Consider the following 24763-nt stretch of genomic DNA (forward strand, 5'->3'; position numbering starts at 1 on the left):
GAAGAACAAGATAATAGAAGTATAATTCCACACCACCCGCACCACTATCTGTCTCTATCTGAAAAAGTACATTCAGAATGGTTAAGTCTCCATGATAACAACAAAAAGGGTTTATTCATTTATTTAATGATAAAGAGACAAACCAGAGCACTACCTAGCTCTGGGCATGCGCTGTCCAAGGGATGGAAATTGAAACTTCATGCATGTAAAACCTGTGCTCTACCCTGAGCCACCTCCCCGCCAGGATCTAATTAAAAAATATATATGTATATATCTATATATATTTAAAATTTCACACTGGCTGACATTAGAAACTCCATTTCATGGCATCTAGTAGCATAAACATTCCCTCTAAAATACTTCCATCCAAGGAGAACTACTAATTAATGAATATTTTGAGGAGAAACTAGATTTTTTTCTTTCTGAACAGCATCAACTTCCTGCCAAGACATCCTGTGCCTACCTATTTATTTATTTATTTATTTATTTATTTTATATGTATGAGAGAAACAAGAGTACCACTTCAGCTGGGGCTTGAAGAGTATCCCTGTGGTCCACCAACTGAATTATTTCACCTGGTGTTGCACTCCATAGTCTTTCTTACTTAGACCAGCTTGGCCTTTTGTTCATCTCTGGTTTATATTCTTCCCCTAGAAAATACTTCTTCCAATTCCCAGTCACTTCTTCCACCTTCGTCCTTTTCTTTTGTGGAAGAATTTAACTTTTTCAAACATGTACTTCCAAAAAGGAACAACATAAGATTCTCCCTGTGAAGGCAACAAGAATTATATGCAACAAAAAGTTTTTTGTTTTTTGTTTTCCCCTGAGCACAAACATAAACCTGTGGGTCTGTTGTCTTTTTGGTGGGTCTATGTTCTATTATCCTTCGTTTTTTTTCTTTTCTTTTGTTTTGTTTTTCCCTTTTGTTGTTACTGATGTGGTCGTTGTTAGATAGGAAAGAGAGAAAGTGGAGAGAGGAGGGGAAGACAGAGATGGGGAGAGAAAGACACCTGCAGACCTGCTTCACCGCCTGTGAAGCGACTCCACTGCAGGTGGAGAGCCGGGGGCTCGAACCCGGATCCTTAAGTCGGTCCTTGCGCTTCGCGCCATATGCGCTTAACCAGCTGCGCTAGCGCCGGACCCCCATATCTTTCGTTTTTAACCAGAGCACTGCTCAGTTCTGGTTTATAGGGATTGAACCTGGGATCTAGAAGACACAGATATGAAAGTCTTGTGTTAACCACTGTCCTACCTCTCAGACCACTATATCATATTCTTTTCTGGTGATAGATCCTTCTGCAAAACTCAAACAACGCCCCAGACAAGATAAGACAAGACCAGGAACCAAGAAACAACACTTTAGGGAATTAGTTTTCCCAGAGCAGACGTGGACCGGAAGTTGAATGCTAAGCCATCCCGGTATTTACGGTTCCGGGAACCAGTGGAACCGGAAGACTTGGAGGAGGTAAGTGCGTGGGACCGGAAGTAGTAGTGCGCCCTTGCCTTTGGCGCCCCATGGGGTGAGAGGTCAGAGCCCGAATTAGTGGACTGTCATGGCGCTTCCCGCGCGTCTCGGGCGCTTTCCCTTTTGGGGACTAAGCGCGGCGCGAGCGTGTGGGATTCCTCGACGGTCGACTAACAGCAGCTGGCAGTGCTATCCCCGGCTACGCGGCGGCTGTCAGGTACTGTGGCCCTCCTGGTTCTCCTTCCCCTTCTACTTGGCGGCGTGTGTGCGCTCTCCGCTTCCTTTAGGGCATCTTTCGAGGGAGGAAGGAACTCGGGTCCCGGGGTTCCAGGATGGGTGCTTTCCTTTCCTCAAGAATCCTTTTCTTTCTGCAAACCGGGGTCAGAAGGGGGATCGCCCTTACCCAAAAGGACGGTCTCCCGCTTGTCCTTCTTGAGTGAAAACTTTTATGACCAATGTCAAACATTTATTTTAGTCTGGGCTTTGCCGGAGATGGTTGCTTTGTCAGTGGTGTGTGTGTTTAAAATTCCCACGACTCGGACGCGGGGATTTTGTATGATTTGTGATTGTTCCTTCGTCTCCTCCTGAGATTGTGTTATTTGCATGATTTGAAGGAAGGGTGTCAGGATGCTGGACTCTAGTCCTAGCGCTGGCATTTCTACTCGTTTTTTCAATGCATCCTCTTTTCTCTTTGTAGGGAAGCTTATGGGGTGTGGGTGGGTATTGGTGCATCTGAACGAGGTGTTTTTATCTCTGTAATACACTCTTTAAGTAGAGAGGTAAGGGTTTACAACACTATTTGCAGGGTGGGGAGGTTAATCTGCCCATTGACTCCCTCCACCCTTTGCCCCCACCTTTTGGTGACCTTGTAGAATCTTTAAAGATTTATTTATTTTCACAGGTGGTGAAGCAGTGCTAAGGGTGTTTGTCTCTCTTCCTCTCTGTTCCCCCCTTCCCTCTTGATTTCTGGCTGTCTCTATCCAGTAAGTAAATAAAGATAATAAAAAAGTTAAGATTTATTTATTTATTAGATAGAGAGAAATCGAGATGTGAGGGGGAGGTAGAGAGAGACAAGAGAGACACCTGCAGCTTCACCACTCATGAAGCTTTCCCTGCAGGTGGGGACCAGGGCCTTGAACCCCGATCCTTGAGCACTTCTAATGTGTACACTTAACCAGGTGCGCCACCGCCTGGCTCCCTTTGTTTCTTTATATCCCCCATGAGTGAAATAATTTGATAAATCTTCTGATTTATTTCTTTTTACATAATTGCCTCCAAGTCCATCCAAGCTGCTATAGATGTCAACATTTCATATTTAAAAATAGTTTGTGGCTGGGGAAACAGCTTAATGGTTATGCAAGACGCTTAAACTCTGAGGTCCCAGGTTCAAACTCCAATACCTCTATAAGCCAGACCTGAGCAATGCTCTGGTCTCTCTCTGTGTATCTCTCATTAAAATAAATAAAATGTTTGGAGCCTGGATGGTGGCTTTATTCTTAAAGGCACTGGAAAGCAACAACATAATTTTAAATGGGGAAGTTATTTAATCAGTTTGCACTAAAATAGTCAGTGTCAAGAATGGATACACTAGAGTGAATGCTAGAGAGCAGATAAGAGATTATTTCTGTAGCACAGGTGAGAAATACAGTTTGAATTTTAGTAATGGTCATGAAAATGAAAATAAATGAATGTATCCAAAGGCTTTTTTTTTTTTTTTTTTTTAAGGAGCACCTGCTCAGTTCTGGTGTATGATAGTGCCAGGACCTAGGATCTCTAAGCACCTCATTGAAAGGGCCTTATGGATGTAAAGGTAGTAGGCCTAAAGAATAGTCTTGCATTGAGAATTGAAGGAGTTGTGAAGGATTCTCAGATTTCTGGCTAGAACAGCAGTATATATGGTAATGTTATTTCGTAACCCAGGCTGGGGTTATAAAATGATATTTGGAGGTTAAAGGGGGAAATAAATCATACTCTGGACTAAATAAGGTATGTGTGATGAGAGAAAGCCAAGTTGGCATGTGGCAAAGACACATTCTTTGACAGATCTGCTGTTTACCTTCTCAGGTTTGGGCTAGAGTTACTGACTCAGGAGCCTTGTAGCATACAGTTGTAAATTTTGCCACGGTAGTTGAAAGCATTTAGTAAGTAAGAAGGTATACTATCGGGAATCGGGCGGTTGTGCAGCGGGTTAAGCGCAGGTGGTGCAAAGCGCAAGGACCGGTGTAAGGATTCCGTTCGATCCCCCGGCTCCCCACCTGCAGGGGAGTCGCTTCACAAATGGTGAAGCAGTTCTGCAGGTGTCTTTCTCTCCCCCTCTGTCTTCCCCTCCTCTCTCAGTTTTTCTCTGTCCTATCCAACAGCAACAACAACAGTTATAACTACAATAATAAAATAACAAGGGCAACGCAAGGGAATAAGTAAATAAATAAATATTAAAAAAAGAAGATATATTTATATTAAAAAAGAAGGTATATTATTATGGAAGTATATCATTTTAAATTCTTAAAATAAAATTTTTTTATTATCTTTATTTATTGGATAGAGACAACCAGAAATTGAGAGAGCTGGGGGAGACAGAGAGAAAGAGAAAGAGAAAGACCTGGGAGTCGGGCGGTAGCGCAGCGGGTTAAGCGCAAGTGGCGCTAAGCGTAAGGATCCGGGTTCAAGCCCCCCGGCTCCCCACCTGCAGGGGAGTAGCTTCACAGCGGTGAAGCAGGTCTGCAGGTGTCTGTCTTTCTCTCCCCCTCTCTGTCTTCCTCTCCTCTCTCCATTTCTCTCTGTCCTGTCCAACAACAACAACACCATCAATAATAACTACAACAATAAAAACAGCAAGGGCAACAAAAGGAAATAAAGAAAAAAATTTTAAAAAAGGTAAACACCTGCAGCACTACTTTACCACTTGCAAAGCTTTCCCTTTGCACACGGGGACCAGGGACTTGAACCCAAGTTCTGTGCATTGTAACGTGCACTGAACCAGGTGCACCATCACCCGGCCCCGGAAGTATACCATTTTTAAAGAATATTTAACGACAGAGAGAGCCAAATTATGTCAAATGGAGCTTGAGACATTGCTGCGCCACTTCTTGGACTGTGGAAATGTAACATTTAAGAGGTAGATATGGCATGCAGAGGCAAACCGGGATTTACTGGTGACAACATTCCTTTCCAGTTAGTGATGCACTTGTGTTTTTTAATTACTTCTAGCCCTGATGTTGTGTAATTAATGTTGAAGAAAAGTTCTATTTGAAGAGCTTCTTCTTTTTTTTTTTTTTTGATTACTTGAAGGTAATTGTTCTTGGTATTAAAGATACAAGGGGAGACTCCATAGTGGTGAGACACCATTCAGTCTCAGTCTCACTAGTTGCTATTGTGTTGAAGGTGTCAATGACTTCTTGGTTCAGCTGATAGTTTTTGAGTTCGAAAATCTGATTTTTATTTACCAGAGATGAGCAGAGAACTGCATCACATTAACCAAACTGGTAAAAAAAAAAAAAAAACCAACTTGTAAACAATCACTTTATTAATTTACTATAAGAAGTGCTTTATATACTGCATCACTTTTTTTTTTAAACCATTTATTTATTATTTGACAGAGACAGAGAGAAATTGAGAGGGAAGTGGGAGATAAAGAGGGAGACAGAGAGAAACCTGCAGCCCTGCTTCACCACTCATGAAGCTTTCTCCCTGCAGGTGGAGACCAGAGGGCTTGAACCTAGGTCCTTCTGCATTGTAATGTGTGCTCTTAACCAGGTGCACCACCTCCTGCCCCTACCCCCATCACCTTCTGAGCCACAGTAAAAGTACTCTTAACAGGATGTCCTCTCCAATAACATATGTTTTCCATAATATATGAAATGGTTTTGGTAAAGTAAATTTAAGCTTTTCAATAGTCTTATAAGTGACTGCTTTGTAGTGAGAGAAAATTGATAAAATGTTTGTTTGGGGTTGCAGTTTCTTCAAATTTTCTACATTTGCAAATGATGATAATTGTTTTTATAGGTGATGGGAAACCAAAGTGCTTTCAAAAGAAGCCTTTTATTCTCAGCCTTGTCTTATTTGGGTTTTGAAACTTACCAAGTCATTTCTCAAGCAGCCGTAGTTCATGCTGCTGCCAAAGGTAAGCGGAAACTAAGCTTCCAGAGTACTTCTCATTTTTTGGTTATTAACTTAGTTCCTTTAAATAGATAATGAAACGTTGATAACACCACTATATATAAATATATATATATTTATACACATATAAATATATATAAATATATTTTTCCTGCTTTCCTTTACTTGTCTTATATGTAGATCTAGCAATCCCTTGCACCCAATACCCCTTTAAGAAAAACTCTGTTTATTAATACCTACTATTTTATAGATTCATGACCAAAAAATTTTTGCGTCCCTCCACCACCCTTTTTTTTTTTAATTTTTTTTTAATATTTATTTATTTTCCCTTTTTGTTGCCCTTGTTTTTCATTGCTATTGTAGTTCTTATTGTTGTTGTTGTTGATGTCATTGTTGGATAAGACAGAGAGAAATGGAGAGAGGAGGGGAAGACAGAGAGGGAGAGAGAAAGACACCTGCAAACCTGCTTCACCACCTGTGAAGCGACTCCCCTACAGGTGGGGAGCCGGGGGCTCGAACTGGATCCTTACGCCGGTCCTTGGCACTTTGCGCCACCTGCGCTTAACCCACTGTGCTACCGCCCGACTCCCCCACCACCCATTTTTAAAGGGTGAAGGGATTGTGTAGTTGAAACACACACACACACACACACACACACACACACACACACACACACACACACACCATAGAGATCATATTTAGGTCCTACAAAAATCTAGTTATTCTCTGTACCCCCAACCCCCACCCCAGCTAGAAACAGAGACATGAAAGCACTATTCAGTCATAGGCAATGCAGGGTATGGGCTCAGGGGCCTCATGCACACAAAGTGTGTACTCTATTAAGCCACCTCCCTGACCACTCTGGATTTTTGTAGGAAAACAAATTGCTAGTTATCGCTTTATAATAATAACAGTGATTCTTTTGTTTTCTTAATACCAAGGCATTCTGTTCTCCTTGATGTAATTAGAAAGGTCAAGTACTTTGACATAGTAATATTTTATTTACAAACAGAATACAATCTAGTGTTAAATATCAAGTAGCCACTTGAAATGTAGAAAAAAAAAATCCATCCATTGTCTTATTGGCATAATACAGATTAGTAAACCGAAGTGAAATTTGACATTTTTTTTCAAATGAAATTTGACATTTTAAAAAACAAATTAAGTTAAATCACTTGTATATGCAGATGGAAAGCGAATTAGAGAATTAACTCTTGGATTTATAGGCTAGATTTTTTTTTAAAAAAATCTTTCATAACCCCCACTTCTTAGAGGAAAAGAAGGCGAAGATATTGAGTAGATTTTTTTTATTTAAGTTCAGGTTTATGCAGAATTAAAAGTGTGAGATAAAAACTATTCATTGGTTTATCCTTGACTGTTCTTATTTTTAGAATTAAAGTAGATATCTGAGAATTGCTGTTTTTTCTTTTTACTATAAAATACCAGTTTTGCTAAAGACAGGGTAGACTTGGTTTTATCACTGATTCAGTGACGTTTTGGCAAGTACTTGGCCTGTTGAGCTTTGTAAAACCCCTAAATTTAGAGAGGGAAAAAACCAGAACTGGGAAGATACTGAGTTATAGGGAGTCATGATGAATTTTTACATAGTAAAACATAGAAAAATATATCATGAATTTCACAACAAACCACTAGCATAATGCTTATGCAAAAAAAGGCTTTCAAACCTTTGTGTCTCAGGTTCAATCCCCAACACTACCTAAGCCAGAGCTGAGCAGTGCCCTGCATAGAATAAAAACCAACAAAAACCCTAGACTCAGCCTAACTCTAATTCTCAAGGAAACCCTGTAAAGTAACTAAGGGTATGTAAATACTTTATATTAAATTCTATTTATTTCTGTTTTTTAAATTTTTTATTTATTGGGGGATTAACGGTTTACAATCAATAGTAAAATATAGTAGTCTGTACATGTGTAACATCTCCCAGTTTTCCATGAACACTGTAACCCTCCATCTAGGGCCTCTTCCACTGTCATGTTCCAGAACCCGAACCCCAACCCTAGAGTCTTTTATCTTTTACTTTCGTGCAGAACACCAACTCCTGTCCAAGTTATTTCTATTTAAAAAAATATTTATTTATTCCCTTTTGTTGCTCTTGTTTTCTTGTTGTAGTAGTTGTTGTTATTGATGTAGTCGTTGCTGGGTAGGACTGAGAGAAATGGAGAGAGGAGGGGAAGACAGAGAGGGGAGAGAAAGAGAGACACCTGCAGACCTGCTTCACCGCCTGTGAATCGGCTCCCTTGCTGGTGGGGAGCTGGAGGCTCAGACCTGGATCCTTCTGCGGGTCCTTCAGCTTTGTGCCCCGTGCGCTTAACCCTTGGTGCTACCGCCTGACTCCCTGTTCTTTCTATTTTTAATTGATGTTATAAATACTATAGCACTGCTCACCTCTGGCTTGTGGTATAGTCTCTGAGATTGAACCTGGGACCACGTGCGCTTCAGGGATGAAAATCTGTGCTTTTTCCTCAGCCTTAAGTTAATTTTTAAAAAGAAGTTCTTTGTTCTTGCCTTCTTCCCTTCCTCCCTCCTTTCCTCTATCCCTGACTTCCTCCCATTCTGCCTGCATTCCTTCCTTCCTTGCCTCCAGAGAAAAATAGAGAGGTAAGGAGAAAAAGACACCTACAGCACTAGAACTGTCTCCTATACAACAGCACTGCCATGTGGTGCTATGATACTTCGATGAAAGGGTGGGCACCCTACCTGATAAGCTGTTCTTTGTTCCAGACAATCTTAATCTCTTTTAAAAATCATACTTAGATCATAATAGAAATGTTCGCAAAGGGAGTCGGGTCAGTAGCACAGTGGGTTAAGTGCAGGTGGCTCAAAGCGCAAGGACAGGCATAAGGATCCCGGTTCAAGTCCCCGGCTCCCCACCTGCAGGGCAGTTGCTTCACAAGCAGTGAAGCAGGTCTGCAACTGTCTTTCTCTCTCCCTCTCTGTCTCCTCCTCTTCTCCATTTCTCTCTGTCCTGTCCAACAACAACGACAACAGTAACTGCAACAATAAAGAAACAAGGGCAACAAAAGGGAATAAATAAATATTAAAAAAAAAAAAGAGAGAGAGAAATATTCGCAAAGATGTAATGCTTCCCAGAGTAGTGAATTATGGCACTTTTTAGTTTTAATGAGCATAGTCTATTCTTCCCATAAGTGTTTTTTAATATATATATTTTAATCTTTATTTGCTGGATAGAGATAGTCAGAAATTGAGAGGGAAGGGGGTAATAGAGAGGGAGAGAGACAGAGAGACACCTGCAGCACTGCTTCACCACTTGTGTAGCTTTCTGCCTGCAGGTGGGGGCCAGGGGCTCGAACCTGTGTCCTTGTGCACTGTAACATGTGTGCTCAACCAGGTGTGCCACCACGTGGCCCCCCCCATAAGTGTTTTGATATCATACAAAGTCATTGCATATTCACTACATGTTTTTTATTATTTATTTATTTGATAGAGACAGAGAAATCAAGAGAAATAGGGAGAAGGAGAGACATCTGCAGCATTGCTTTACCACCTTTGAAACTTTGTCCCTATGCATTGTAATATGTATGCTCAACTGGATGTGCCCGCCACTCAATTCCCTGCAAATATATATATTTAAAAGATTTTTAAAAATATTTATTTCCTTTTTGTTGCCCTTGTTTTTATTGTTGTTGTAGTTGTTATTATTGTTTTTGATGTCGCTGTTGTTGGATAGGACAGAGAGAAATGGAGAGAGGAGGGGAAGACGGGAGAAAAAGACACCTGCAGACCTGCTTCACCGCCTGTGAAGTGACTCCCCTGCAGGTGGGAAGCTCTGGGCTCGAACTGGGATCCTTATGATGGTCCTTGTGCTTTGCGCCACATGCGCTTAACTCGCTGTGCTACCGCTGGACTTCCTCCCTGCAAATATATATTTTTTTTTTTATTTAAATTTTTAATTTAAGAAAGGATTAGTGAACAAAAGCATAAGGTAGGAGGGGTACAACTCCACACAATTCCCACCACCCAATCCCCATAACCCACCCTCTCCCATGATAGCCTTCCCATTCTCTAGCCCTCTGGGAGCATGGACCCAGGGTCGTTGAGGGTTGCAGAAGGTAGAGGGTCTGGCTTCTGTAATTGCTTCCCCGCTGAACATGGGCGTTGACTGGTCGGTCCATACTCCCAGTCTGCCTCTCTCTTTCCCTAGTAAGGTGTGTCTCTGGGGAAGCTGAGCTCCAGGACACATTGGTGGGGTCTTCAATCCAGGGAAGCCTAGCCAGCATCCTGGTGGCATCTGGAACCTGGTGATTGAAAAGAGAGTTAACATACAAAGCCAAACAATTTGTTGAGCAATCATGGATCCCAAGATTGGAATAGTGGAGAGGAAGTGTTAGGGAGATACTCACTGCAAACTCTAGTGTAATCCTGCTTTCAGGTATATATTTCCTGCAAATATTTTTAAGTGCTAGGCCTTTGAGACCCACAGGAAGGAATATAGCCTTATACTGATGTAATTATATTGGACAAAGACCTGGCATCCACTCAGAGAGTTGCCATGGATATATATCTTAGATAGTGTGGGATTCAAGTATACTTATGTTGAATGGAGTTCATGTTGCTGGTGTCCTCTCAAGGGCCTGAATTTGCTATGTATAGTAAAGATAAAGATTCTGAGTAAAGGAAACTTCTACAAAGAAGTAATTTCACATGGCTAATCGATAGTTAGAAATGCAAGGTTATACTTTAATGGGCCACTGGTCTATCTGATTTAATGGGAAGCATTTTGAATGATCTTTGGAGAGTGCGTTCAAATTCTAGCATAAGAGCATCCATATAATAAAGCATTTCTAAGTGTTCCTTCTAGCTTGGGAGAAAACAATATTATTTCAGGCTTTATAAAACTAAAACTGACCCTTGAGAATGCTCACTTGAAGAAAGTGCGGAGAAACACTGGGAAATTCAGAAGTAGGCTCAAACTTAAGTTGTGGAGTGCTACCATTCTGAAACTAATGAAGAAGAGAGGTGGTAGTTAGAGAATTGTTTATGTCAAACTTTTGAGTAAACTTTTTTGAATTTATAAAAGTTGGAAAAAGGTAAAGGAATGATAAAAACTCTTTTCAGACTTTTAGCTTTTAAATCCATTATAACATTCAGATGCTGGCTGCTATATTTTACAATTCCCAAGTGACTGCATGGGAAATCTTTTTGATACTTTCTTTGTATCAGTAGTTGCTTTGAGCCCAAGTTTTTGTGTGTATGATTGTGTGTGTGTGTGTGTGTGTGTGTATTTGTGTGTATGATAGCCATTTGGTCTGAAAGAAGGTATGCCACAGAAATTCTTTAAAACAACTTTATGTTAAGTGTTCCATTTTATCAGGTCTCTTCCTGCCTGTGTTTATGTGATGATAGGTATCAGGGATGTTACTAAGTGGTAGAGCACATACATTACATGTGGCCTTTAGTTTGATCCCTGATATCCAACATAAAATCAAACAGCTACAGGTCTAAAAAGTTATAATCTCAACCCACAACGACCCTGGATCCATACTCCCAGAGAGAGAGAGAATGGGAAGGCTATCAGGGGAGGGGATGGGATATGGAGATCGGGTTATGGGAATTGTGCGGAATTGTACCCCTCTTATTCTATGGTTTTGTTAATGTCTCCTTTCTTAAATAAAAAAAAATTAAAAAAAGTTACAATCTTCTATAGTGGAAAAACAGAACAATAAAACCATGTACTTAAAATAATCATGAATGTTAAATTTTAGTCCTAACATTGAATAAAACATTGATTCGACCTTGAAAAGAACATTTTAATATTCCCAGGTATAAATAAAAAAAACCTAATTGTTTCATTATAGATTTTAATGAAAATTCTTATTTTTTAGAATAAGTATTGTCAACCACAATTTGAGCTCTTTAAAAGTTAATGAGGGCTGGGTGCCAGTGGTGTACCTGGTTGAGTGGTACCCAGGTTCAAGCCCCCAGTCCCAGCCTATAGGAGGTAAGGTTCAGGAGCAGGGGAACAATGTAGCAGATGTTTCTTTCTCTCCATCTCTCTCCTTTCCCCCTCAATATTTCTCTGTCCTGTCAGATAAATAAATATTAAAAAGGAGATAAAAAAAATTTAAGTTAGAGAACAGGATGTCATTATTTAACCTGTATACATAATGTTTGTGAGGTTGTAGGCTACAGTCATTGGCTAAAGGACTATTAATAAAATAGAAGCTATATGACAAGGATCCATGTTTCTATAAAAACAAGATTTTCTTAGTCCTTACGAGTTTTATATCGCCATATGCCCCTTTTGCTATGCTTACTTTTTGTTTCTATTGTTCACATTTCCTTGGGATTATTCTTCAAATAATTCCATCTGTCAGAATTTCTGCTTGATTCTCTTTACATTTGCTTTATACTCATTGAACTCATTTAATTTTTGTATTCCTCTTCCATTTGTGGGATTAAGTCATACTCTGAAGACACTTATAGAAAATAAGAATATATTTAGTTATTTGCTGGGGTGTGCCTCTGTGATTCCTATTGATCCCCAAAATGAGGCTTTTCCTTTCCCCCTTCAACCAGATAGGAACGGAGGCAGAGAACAGTGGGGAGAGGAAGAGAGAGAAGGCAAGGAGAGATGACATCACTGGTGCACCACTTGTGAAGCTTTCCCGTCTGTGTGATTCTCCCATGTTGGGCCAGAGGTTTAAATCCAGGTCCTCACACATGGTAAAGTGTGAGGTGAGTTGTCTAATAGTGTCTAGGAAATACTCTGAGATTTCATTTAGATAGAATAGTAAGAATTTTTTTTCTTTCTTTTTTTTTTGCCTCCAGAATTATCACTGGGGCTCAGTGCCTGCACCACGAATTCACTGCTCTGGCGGCCATCTATTTCCATTGTTGTTACTGCTGCTGTTGTTGTTGGATAGGACAGAGAGAAACTGAGAGAGGAGGGGAAGATGGAGAGGGGGAGAGAAAGACACCTGCAGACCTGCTTTACCACCTGTGAAGTGACCCCCCCCCCCCCATAGGCAGTGAGCCAGGAACTCAAATCCTGATTCCTGCGCCTATCTTTAAATTTCATACCATGTTTGCTTAATGCAGTGCACCACTGCCTGGCTCCTGTGAGACTTTTTTTAAAAAGTATTTTTAAAATTTATTTAGAATCAAGACAGAGAAGTTGAGAGGGAAGGATGAGATAAAGAGGGAAGGAGGGAGAGAGAGACACCTGCAACACCATTTCACTGCTCATGAAGCTTCCCCCTGCAGGTGGGGACCAGAGACTAATCTGAGTCCTTGCACACTGTAATGTGTGTGCTCTATTGGGTGTGCCACCACCTAGCTCCAGTATTAAGCAATATATATATTTTTTAAGTTTCAATTTATGTGTTACATATGAGAAAATTCCATGAGACAGAGTGAAAGAGACAACAACCACTTTGATATGTGCAATATTAGAAATCGAATCCAGTAACTCAAGCATGAAAGTCTCGTGATGTCTATTTCTTAGGCGGTAGTGCTCAATACACATCTCTCAGTAGTTGAACCATTCTAGCTCTAAGTGTTTATATCTCCTTAAATAGGCCAAAGCTTAAAGCACTGTAAGGTAATGCCAGTCTGTGTATCCTACTGTTGTGTGCAAGTTTACTGTAAAATGCTTAAAAGAAATGTAATTCTAAGGGCTCAAGGTACATTCTTCATAGGGCCAAAGAAAGAATGCAGTGGTAGCCAATCAAACTTTCATACCCGTAACCCCATAGCTCCCAGGTTCAATCCCTTACACCACCAGAACTGATTATTTACTATTTTAAAAATCTTCTAAAAATAAGCAGAGGCTATTCATATATTCAGCTGTTTGTTTATGTGCTTTTATTGATGAATCTAAGGAACTGAGATTTACACTGCAATAGATGTATATTCCTTTCAGAGCATTTTATAGATTAGTAGTATTGCTAGGTCACAATATTACTGATGTGAAAGCATTGACCAGTTTTGATGAGGTAGCTGTTATTTAGGGCCTTTTAGCATCTAAAAAATTCTTAATGCTATCTAGACAATCTTGATGCTAATTTTCACTTTTATTTTTTATTTATTTTTAAATATTTTATTTATTTTCCCTTTTGTTGCCCTTGTTGTTATTTTATTTTATTTTTTTTTGAGAAACCTCAAAAATGGATCTATTTTATTACTGAAGTAGAATATTTCTTATCCAACTATCACTCACATAGCTAAGTGTATACTGAGCAAGAAAAATAAAATCAGTTTACTAACTTAAATGTGCAGTGTGTCATTGACATTTTGGGAGACAAATTCTAAGAATTGTTATCTTACAGCTATATTTTTTAGATATAGTTAAATTCACTATTTTATGGCACAATTATAGATAAGTGAGTATCTCAGATCATCTTGGGATAATTATTCATTATTTAACTTGAGAAACCATTTGCTTTAAATATTTAGTCCATTTTATAAGCCATAGTCTATGTCAGTAACATAGCTTATTTTTAAATGTTTTCAGGAAAAGTACAGAACAGTAAACAAGTTAAAACACACAACTGATTAACTGATGTAAGAGTGCTCTGCATGCTCCTATCCTAGTGCCTATGTGAGTCTGTAGTATCAGAGTAAGTGCATCTTTTTTATATAAATTGCACGCGATAGGATCTTAGAAATTTCTATTTAGGATAAAAATACACATTTGAAGCTTGAATATTATAGCTCATGGTACTGTATTGTATAATAAATTGGAGAAAAGTGATTTGAGAAGTTAAAAAGAATACCAAGTTTTTATTCAGTAAATTTTACTGATTAGCATGATAATATGTAGAATTCCTAGATAATGTTAAGAATGGAAACCTTTCTTAGTCCTCCTTCTCTAAGAGTTGGGGAATAATTAATGAATTGATTGAAGTTTAACTTTTGTTGCTTATACTTACCATGTGCACATTAAAATGTACCAGAACAAACTACATTTAACTTTTTATTCATTTTTTTCACTGCTGTAATAAATCTTCACATACTTAATGACTTAAGACAATAATTTATTATCTAACAGTGCTGTAGTTAAAAAATCTGAGGTAGGTCCTTTGGGGCTAAAATGAAGGAGTTGGCTCCTTTTGGGAAGCTCCAGGTTGGGTCATTTTCCTTTTTGTATCCCCTTCCCCATCTTCTAGAGACTTCTCATTTTTTGGAGGAAGATCCATTTCCTCTAAGTTCAAAGCCAGCAGTAATTTCGCTTGGTTCTTGTTTCCATTACCATACCTCCTCTTGACCTTTTTTTTTTCTTTCTATTTTTTCTTTAAATTTCTTTATTGGGGGATTAATGTTTTACATTTGACAGTAAATATAATAGTGTGTACATGCAAAAGATTTCTAAGTTTTCCACATAATAATACAACCGCCACTAGGTCCTCTGTCATCCTTTTTGGACCTGTATTTTCCCTCTCACCCACCCCAGAGTATTTTACTTTGGTGTGATATGCCAATTCCAGTTCAGGTTCTACTTGTGTTTGCTCTTCTGATTTTGTGAGTGAGATCATCCCATATTCATCCTTCTGTTTCTGACTTCACTTCACTTAACATGACTTCTTTCTTTTGATTTCTTCTTCCTCTGTTAAGGGCATTTAAGGTTATATTGGACACAGCTACCTAAGTTACCTTCTTAAGCTTAGCTGGTTAGAAACCCTAATTCCACCTACTAGCCTAATTCCTCACTGTCATGTAACCAAACATTTTCTCATGATCCTGGGAGTAAAATGTGAATGTTTGTGGCCATTTTATTTCCTACCACAAATGTTGGCCTAGGATTCTGAGAATGAGGGGTGGGTAGTGTTGCACCCATTTGAGCACACGGCTTGCAAAGCGCAAGGACCAGGTTTTAAGTCCACAGCCTCCACCTAGGGATGGAAAGCTTTAGGAGCAATGAAGCAGTACTGCAGGTCTCTCTCTCTCAGTCCCCTTTTCCTCTCAACTTCACTCTATCTCTAAATAAATAAAATACTGTGAATGCTACTTATTAAGAATGTTTAGGTTGTTAATTTGATTTGTTAATAATAGATTTGGAGAATATATCACCAATGAAAACTATAAAATAGAATAAAGTGGAAGACAACTTATGAAAATTAATCAGCCATGTAAATATTACTAAATTGTTAATATCTAACCAGATTGCAGTAGGATTTTTTAATTTTACAATTTCATTGCTAGAGTCATTAACAGTGTGAACATAGAAAACATTTTGCTGCATATGGTATGTCACAAATGTATGTCTCATCTTTGATATTTTTGCTAGATAATTTTTCTAACTAAAAAAAGAAAAAAAAAACACTTCAAATACACTGGTTAATTAGAGTATACCAAGATAAATAATGCTGACTATAACCTATTGAATTGTTGGCTTATATGTAGGGCAAAGTAATACAATACCCTTATTTACTGAAGTTCATACTTATTTTTTTTTCCAAGTGACAGCTTTTATTAGAGCATTACATGTAAGGTTTGTGTATTTTGTAGTGATGTCTAAACTAGTTAGCAAGTAGGTTGGAGTATAGCACCGAGAAGTTAAGTTTCAAACTCTCAGTGTAGGTAAGTTTCGTACAAGTTTTCTTTTCTGTGTCTATATGAGTTAGATTGTAAAAAGAATCTGGTATAAAGAGAACAATATAGTTCCATCTATACCAATTAATAATTTTATTGTGGTAGGTAGATATATCATTATCTGTAATAACTAGACAGCAGGGACAACTATGTATGGAGGGTGTGTGTACTATGCATTCCTCAAGTAAATGACTTTTTAATTTAACTTTATTTACTTTATTCGGGATGTTAATGGATGATTACAACAACAGCTATGTAAGGAAGGCATGTATACTATGGATTCCGCAAGGAAATTTCTTTTTTAATTTTTTAATTTGATTTTATTGGGGGGGTTAATGCTTGATTACAGTGCAGTTATTGACACATGAGTATAATTTTTTTATCTTCCCATAGGAGGTGTAACTGCAAAATACTCTTACCCCCAATTTATGTCCTTTCTCATCATCATATATATACCAGGACATTCGTTTTCCCTCCTCTAGAGTTTTTTTTTTTTAAAGATGTGTCATATTTAGTCAGTACCAGAACTAAGGTTTTTTTAAAAAATACTTTTTATATTTATTTATTTTTATATATTTATTTTATTTATTTATTCCCTTTTGTTGCCCTTGTTGTTTTATTGTTGTAGTTTTTAAGTTGTTGTCGTTGTTGGATAGGACAGAGAGAAATGGAGAGAGGGAGGGGAAGACAGAGAGGAAGACACCTGCAGACCTGCTTCACCGCCTGTGAAGCGAGTCCCCTGCAGGTGGGGAGCCGGGGTTCGAACCGGGATCCTTATGCCGGTCCTTGTGCTTTGCGCCACCTGCGCTTAGCCCGCTGCACTGCAGCCCTACTCCCATTTATTTATTTATTTTCCCTTTTGTTGCCCTGTTGTTATTGATGTTGTCATTGTTGGATAGGAAAAGGAGAGAGCAGGGGAAGACAGAGAAGGGAAGACAGACACCTGTGGACCTGCTTCACCGCTTGTGAAGTGACTCCCCTGAGGTGGGGAGCTGGGGGCTCGAACCGGGATCCTTATGCCAGTTCTTGTGCTTTGGCCATGTGCACTTAACCCACTGCACTACTGCCAGACTCTCAGTTTTCCGGTTTTTGTATTTTACTATGGTTTCCGTAAATAAGTCCCTTTCTATGACAGTTTTCTGTTATAGATAAGTTTTTTTTTTTAATTTCTAATCTTTCTGTAGAGGTAATTTCTGAACCTGATTCATTTTTCTCATGTCATTAAGTATTTATATTAATTAGGATTGTCTTCTGGCTTGGAAAGACCTCCTTTATTGTGTCTTTTTTCTTTTTTAGTCTTACGAGTTGAAGAAATCCTTGAACAAGCTGACTACTTATATGAAAGTGGAGAAACAGAAAAGCTTTATCAATTGCTAACCCAGTATAAGGAAAGGTGGGCAGAATATAATGGACCTGAATTTGTGGGATTCTCCAAATTATATTATTTAAGTAATTTTTTGATGTGTAAAATATTTTCAGGTTTGTGTTTTAGATTTTACTTTAATGTGTTTTTAGAGTTTTAAGTTTTATTACACTTTTAAATTGTAAATGACTTGAAAAGTGCTATATGTGTCTCATTAATTTAGAAAGGATGATTCTAATTTTAGTGGAACATTGAAATAATTTTTCCATTTTATTATTTTGCTTTGGATCAGCTGTAAGCTAGTTGTGGAACATATCTTTATCTCATGTACAGCCCATAATTCTCATTCCTTTTGTAAGTAAATCTTTTTTGGCATAATATTTAAGTGAGTTAGGATGATTGTATGATGCCAAGTGCTTATCTGTGTATCATTGTAGGAACTCAATTTTTAAGGAGAAGTTAAAAATATTTCTCTTATAAAATTATTTGTAGTACTAGATTATCAGTGTGCATTCATTTGTTGGGAGGATGAAATTCGTAAAGGGAGAGTCAGCCTATCAAATAAATCAGATAATGGCTGGTAAAACTCAACCCAGATTCGAACCTGGCTTCCATCATATTGGAGGAACTTTTGGTGCTTTGGTAGCTTTTCCCCTTTCTCTGTGTCTCTGTCTAAAAAAATTTGCCTGGAGTGGTGAAAGCATGGAGATGATAGAAAAAAAAAAAAAAAAAGCTAAGGGTATAAACCAATTTCTGGATTACTAATCAACCTCATTTCCTAAACTTAAAAATATTCAGACAGTTTAAGGTATCACTCTTGAATCCTTAGGACTAGTTTTCACTCAAAGACCAAATATCTGTAAGATTCATCTGGAGAAAAAAAAAAAAAAAGCTTTTTTTTTTTTTTTGGGTTCTTCCCTCAGTAGCTTGAAGTAGCTTGCTTTGGTATTTTTGCAGTAATCTCAATAATAACTCAAAAACTAAACCCATAAGAAAAGTACTCTAGAAGTTGAAAAACAAAATCAGAAGAGAAAACACAAGTAGAACCTGAATTGGAGTTGGTGTATTGCACCAAAGTAAAAGACTCTGGGGTAGGTGGGGTACACGTCCAAAAAGGATGACAGAGGGCCTAGTGGGGGTTGTATTGTTATGTGAAAAGCTGAGAAATGTTATGCATGTACAAACTTTTGTATTTACTGTCAAATGTAAAACATCCCCCAATAAATAAATTTTAAAAAATACAAAATCTATACCATACTATAAAAAAAGGACTCTATAGCCATTGAATTGCAAATATACTATTGCTATCTTCAGTTTGGAAATTTTACTTGAATACTCTTTGTTATTAAATATTTACAATAGTAAGCATAAAGGGAAATATTAATAAGCAAAATTTAAAGTTGCATCCAGGGAAGTGGCACAGCCAATAAAGCATTGGGCTCTCAAGCTTGAGGTTCTAAGTTCAGTCTCTGGCACAGTGACACTGCTTTCTTGTTCCTTCTCTCTCACTAATAAATAGATACAGTAGATACAAAGACAGCAACTATTTCTAATTAATTTGTTACTGTTTTATTAGCCATTTCTTATTTTGCATGTTACTGTTTCAGCGGCAGCTCTTCAAAGAGTTTAATGACCTTGCTTGAAATACACTATGTGGTCAGTTTTAGGACACATTCAGACATAGGATTTATTTTGAGATTATATTTAATTACTTATTTTTCTAGCAGGTTTATATACCTCTTTATGCAATGAATGATTTTGGGATCTAGGTATGCAGAGCATGAGTCTTGTAAAGTTTATTTTATGGTACCATGTGGATCAGTTAGTAAATTTTTTGAGGCACAGTGCTGATGAGGTCGAACCTTAGTTATGTGGTAAATTTTGTAAGGCAAGTATTTTAGATACTTATTATAGGTAAGTCAATATTGAGTATTTTGTGGGAAATTTTAATAAAGATCTAATGTAAAAAAAAAATTCAACTATGAGTAATGGCTTCTGCTGTCATGTAACTTGCTGTGTACTACCTGCCACAAAAGACCGTATGCATTCATTAGTGGTATGACCGTTAACAATTTTAAAGTGTGATGTAAACAGGTTGTTCTATATTTATTTTAAATTAGTGAAGATGCAGAGTTACTCTGGCGTTTGGCACGGGCTTCACGTGATAAAGCTCAACTGTTTGGAACCTCAGAAGAACAGAAAAAGCTATTGGTATATGAAGCCCTAGAGTATGCAAAAAGAGCACTAGAAAAAAATGAATCAAGTTTTGCCGCTCATAAGGTGAGGTGTTGAAAGTAAGTTGATACTATGTACTGAGAAGTGCATGGATCTAGACTTACCTATATTTAAAATAAGGAAGCAATTTATTTTTATGTCATTATTTCAAAAGAAGTTTTTTCTTTGCAGTTTTTGAACATTTACTGTTAGTAGTTTCATTAGTTAACTGCATTTTTACTCCAAGTAGTATAAGCACTTGCTTTTTGCTTTGTTTTTCACATAATTTCTGTTTTGTTTGGAGCTAGGAATATAGTACTTGAAAACTGAGACCTACTAGAGTTTTTCACATGGTATTCAACCCATTTGTGAATTTTCCATGTGGTTCAGTGGACAATATGGGGAGACTGGCCCCATATTGGTATTTTGGATTTAGTGTTAGTATTTTGGATTATGATATCCCTTTATCATGTTGGATTATTCTCAATAGTTATTGAGACAACCAGATTTTGTCTCCAAAGATGTTTACTTTAAATGTTGTGGCTTCCCTCCCCTGCCGGAGCCCTAATAGTGTGGGAGAAAGATAGAGTGCTAAGATAACAAACTTGCCAGACTCTGCTAGTAGTTTACTGGATTTGGTCAACTGGGTAACTGTCAGTGGAGTTAAATAAATATAGTGTATAGAGGGGTGTGTGTGTGTGTGTGTGTGTGTGTGTGTGTGTGTGTGTGTGTGTGTGTGTGTCAAAGTCAATACTTTACTTTGAGAGCAAGCAAAATACTGAAGTTTTTGTTGAAGATTTAGATACATGTTCTGCTAACATTTTTTCTTATAATTATTAAAACCCCACAGAAATAAACTCATAGAAAAATAGGGAGCTTATTAAAGAAACTGGTGTATTAAGCAGAACCCAAAGGAGCAAGACCCATTTAAGGCCTCAGATAAAACAAACTCAATTCTTCTGAGACTTTACCATCCTTTTGGATGTTACTTTAAAATCTTTGTCACTGTAGACTTTTATTTCCTCCTTATCTTCATTTGTTAACTTTTCAGAACACCTGGATATTTTGGATTCAGTTCTTAGGGAAGAAAATCAGATTATGTCAGCTTATGTCTATTCACTTATGGTTATGGGATAACTTACTCACTTATGGTTAAGGCTAAAGTTGAAAAGTATAGCCTTTTCTACTATAGTAATGTAGATGTGGTAGGAGAGAAGTTGCTCTTAGAAGAGAAGATAAACTGATGTTTACTGCAAATTTTTCTGAATTCTTGCTCATACCATCAGCATAATCATTCTTTCCATTGTATTAATAACTTTTCATAGAGACTCACTACTCGATTGTGTATAGTAGTTCCCCATGACCTGTAATACCTTGAGTTCATTGATGACTGTCAATTTTTCTGTATATTTTCCAGTACATTTATTAACTGTTTCTTTGTCTGATATTTTTATTGATTGGCAGTGACATAGAATAGCAGTTATGGTTGGTCCAGCAGTAGCGCAACAGATTAAGTGCACAAGGCGTGAAACGCAAGGACCAGCAGAAAAATTCTGGTTTGAGCCCCTGGCTTCCCACCTGCAGGGGGCTCGCTTCAGTGGTGAAGCAGGTCTACAGGTTTCTGTCTTTCTTTCCCCCTCTATGTCTCTTGTCCTCTCTTGATTTCTCTCTGTCCTATCCAACAACAATAACAGCAGTGACAACAATAATAATGACAACAACAAGGGTAACAAAAAGATCAACAAAATGGGAAAAATGGCCTCCAGGAGCAGTGGATTCATAGTGCAGGCACCGAGTCCCAGCAATAACCCTGGAAGCAAAAAAATAAATAAATAAAAAAGAATAGTAGTTATGTAGTCAGGAATCAGGAAGGTGGTATAGTCGTAGAGTTTTGAACTTAAAAGCTTGAGGTCCCAAGTTTGATCTCCAGCATCACATTTTACTCTGGTTTGTGTTCTCCCTCTTCCCCCCTTTCCCTTGCAAAATAAATAAATCTTTAAAAAGGGGGGGAGGACTATGGCACAAGGGACTGGGTTTTAGCCTCCACTCCCCACCTGCTTGGGAGCTGATTCACAATCGGTGCAGTGGGTCTGCAAGTGTATCATTTTCTCTGCCTCTCTATATCCCCCTTCCTTCTCAATTTCTCTTTGTGTTATCAAATAAAATAGAAAGGGGGGGGGGGAAGTACATTGTTAGTGCAGGCACTGAGCCCCAGCAATAACTGGTAGAAATTAAAAAAGAAGACGACGACGACTCAGCTTACCTGTATTATTCAGTGGACTATAGAATTCAGGATAATATTCCTATACCTTTTTTTTTCCTAGTGGTATGCAATCTGTATTAGTGACATTGGAGATTATGAAGGCATCAAGGCTAAAATTGCAAATGCCTACGTGATCAAGGAACATTTTGAGGTACTGATGAATTTTAAAAACATTTTTCTAAATAGCAAAATACCTAAAGCTAAGTGCTTAAATCAGTGACATTTTATTTCTCAAAATTCTGTTGATTGACTTAGTGCAGTGGTGTTTGTATTCTGCTTGGAGTGGCCATGGACTTCCAGATGACTGCATTTCCCCAATTTATAACATTAAGTATTGAAAACAAACATTGAACTCTAGGGGCTAAGAAATCTAACTTCAGGGAGTCGGGCGGGCAGCGGGTTAAGCCCACGTGGCTCAAAGTGCAAGGACCAGCATAAGGATCCTGGTTCGAGCCCCTGCTCCCCACCTCAGGGGAGTCGCTTCACAAGCGGTGAAGCAGGTCTGCAGGTGTCTATCTTTCTCTCCCCCTCTCTGTCTTCCCCTCCTCTCTCCATTTCTCTCTGTCCTATCCAACAACAATCACATCAGTAGCCACAACAATATTAAACAACAGGGGTAACAAAAGGGAAAATAAATAAATAAATATTAAAAAAAAAAAAGACATCTGGGAGCCGGGTGGTAGCGCAGCAGGTTAAGCGCACTGGCGCAAAGCTCAGGAACCTGAATAAAGATCCTGGTTCGAGCCCCCGGCTCTCCACCTGCAGGGGAGTCGCTTCACAAGCGGTGAAGCAGGTCTGCAGGTGTCTATCTTTCTCTCCCCCTCTCTGTCTTCCCCTCCTCTCTCCATTTCTCTTTGTCCTATCCAACAACAGTGACATCAATAACAATAAACTACAACAATAAAACAAGGGCAACAAAAGGGAATAAATAAATATAAAAATAATAATAATAAAAAAGAAATTTGACTTCTTCAGTCACCAGTAATATTTATGTGTTTTTGTATTTGTGTATACAGATATTTCAGTTTTATACATTTTCCTCATTTTAACATCTTTGGGTGGTTGGGGAAATAGTTCAACAGGTAGAGAGGATTTCCATGACTTTGGCTCCCTCATCCTTTTTCTAAATTTATTATTATTGTTATTTTAGATAGAGATAGAGAAGGCAGAGAGAGAGAGTGTGTGTGAAAGAGAGCTCAGCACGGAAGCTTCCTTTCTTCAGTGCAGTAAGGGCTAGCTCAAAACTGGCATGTGCACAGAGAAAAGCAGCATAATAGCCAGGTGAGTATTAGGTTGTCAGAAAAGTTATGACTTGTTTTTCTGTGCAAAAATTATCTTTTCTAAATTCCTGTTAAGGCAACTTGTATTAGTCAGTGATATATTTCTCATTTTTTCCCCTACAGTAATGATACATAAAATATAACATTTATGGTATCTTCCATTAAAATGAAGTACAACAATTTCTTTGTGGTATTAGAAAACTGCCTATTTATTCTGTGACTCAACATTTAGAAATACATGACAAATGACTTCCAATGTGAAAAAAATCACCTGCACTACACTAATGCATACTTAAAGGGAAGGTTATGGATTTTTGTATCTTAAAACTCAATGTATTGTGTAAGTTTTCAAATCTGTATATTAAAAACAATACTTAGGGGCTGGGCGGTAGCATAGTGGGTTAAGCACACATGGCGCAAAGCACAAGGACCTATGTAAGGATCTGTTGGAGCCCCCAGTTCCCCACCTGCAGGGGGTCGCTTCGCAAGTGGTGAAGCAGGCCTGTAGGTGTCTTTCTCTCCCCCTCTCTGCCTTCCCCTCCTCTCTTGATTTCTGTCTGTCCTATGTAGCAGTAACAACAGCCATAACAACAACCGCAACAAGGGCAACAAAATGGGAAAAATGGCATCCAGGACCAGTGGATTTGTAGTGCTGATACCGAGCCCTAGTGATAACCCTGTAGGCAAAAACAAAACAAAACAAAACAAAAAAAAAACAAAAAAACCTTAGTTTTTATATAATTTAAAGGATTGTGCTATCATTTCAAATTCCATTACTATTCTTGAAGTCATAAGCAGTTGTTCTCTTTGAATTTTTTTTTTTTTTTTTTGCCTCCAGGGTTATCGTTGGGGCTCAGTGCCTGTGGGCTACAAATCCACTGTTCCTGCAGGTCATTTTTCCCATTTTGTTGCCCCCTTGTTGTAGTTGTTATTGTCATAGCTGTTGTTGTTGGATAGGACAGAGAAATCGAGAGGTGGGGAGAACGACACCTGCAGACCTGCTTCACAGCTGTAGGTGGGAAGCTGGGGGCTCAACTGGGATCCTTAAGCTGGCCCTTGTGCTTTACGCCATGTGCGCTTAAGCCGCTATGCTACCGCCCAGCTCCCCTCTTTGAATTGTTTTTGAACGCAAATCACTGGCTGGAAGGATTACACCAAAAATAAAAAAAAAGTTTCCATATGATAGTCCTCTCAACCTGTCCCATAAGAAAATGTTAATATCGCAAAGCATCCACTGTATGTGATCAGTTATTTTCTTTCTCATCTGTATAGTGATGTAAAATGCTACTAGCTCTGTACCAGAAAATTTCTCCTTTTTTTCTTGCTCACAGGGCTTTGTTGAGGCATCACACATGTGTGATTACTGTTCCCAGTAAACTTTTTCTTCCTCTTTTTTTTTTTTCTATCTAGAGAGGACTGAGAGGAGAGACACTAATGCTGCTCTGCCTCTTGTGAAGCCCCCTCCTTTGTTTAAGTGCTCCCATGTGGTG

At 38.4% G+C, this 24763-nt stretch overlaps 1 protein-coding gene across 1 annotated transcript in view; it reads left to right on the forward strand.

The window, feature by feature from the left end:
• Positions 1-1472: 1472 nt before the first annotated feature.
• The window catches only part of RMDN1 (regulator of microtubule dynamics 1), a 32161-nt gene continuing 8870 nt past the window's right edge, over positions 1473-24763 (forward strand). Inside the window, exons 1-5 of the mRNA XM_016185660.2 lie at positions 1473-1682; positions 5468-5585; positions 17450-17546; positions 19637-19796; positions 22055-22144. Of these exons, the coding sequence (XP_016041146.1) occupies positions 1554-1682; positions 5468-5585; positions 17450-17546; positions 19637-19796; positions 22055-22144 (594 nt within the window). The 5' untranslated portion in view covers positions 1473-1553. The remainder of the gene's footprint in view (positions 1683-5467; positions 5586-17449; positions 17547-19636; positions 19797-22054; positions 22145-24763) is intronic.

This window comes from Erinaceus europaeus, chromosome 1, assembly GCF_950295315.1.
Source record: "Erinaceus europaeus chromosome 1, mEriEur2.1, whole genome shotgun sequence".
In the NCBI taxonomy this organism is placed as follows: domain Eukaryota; kingdom Metazoa; phylum Chordata; class Mammalia; order Eulipotyphla; family Erinaceidae; genus Erinaceus; species Erinaceus europaeus.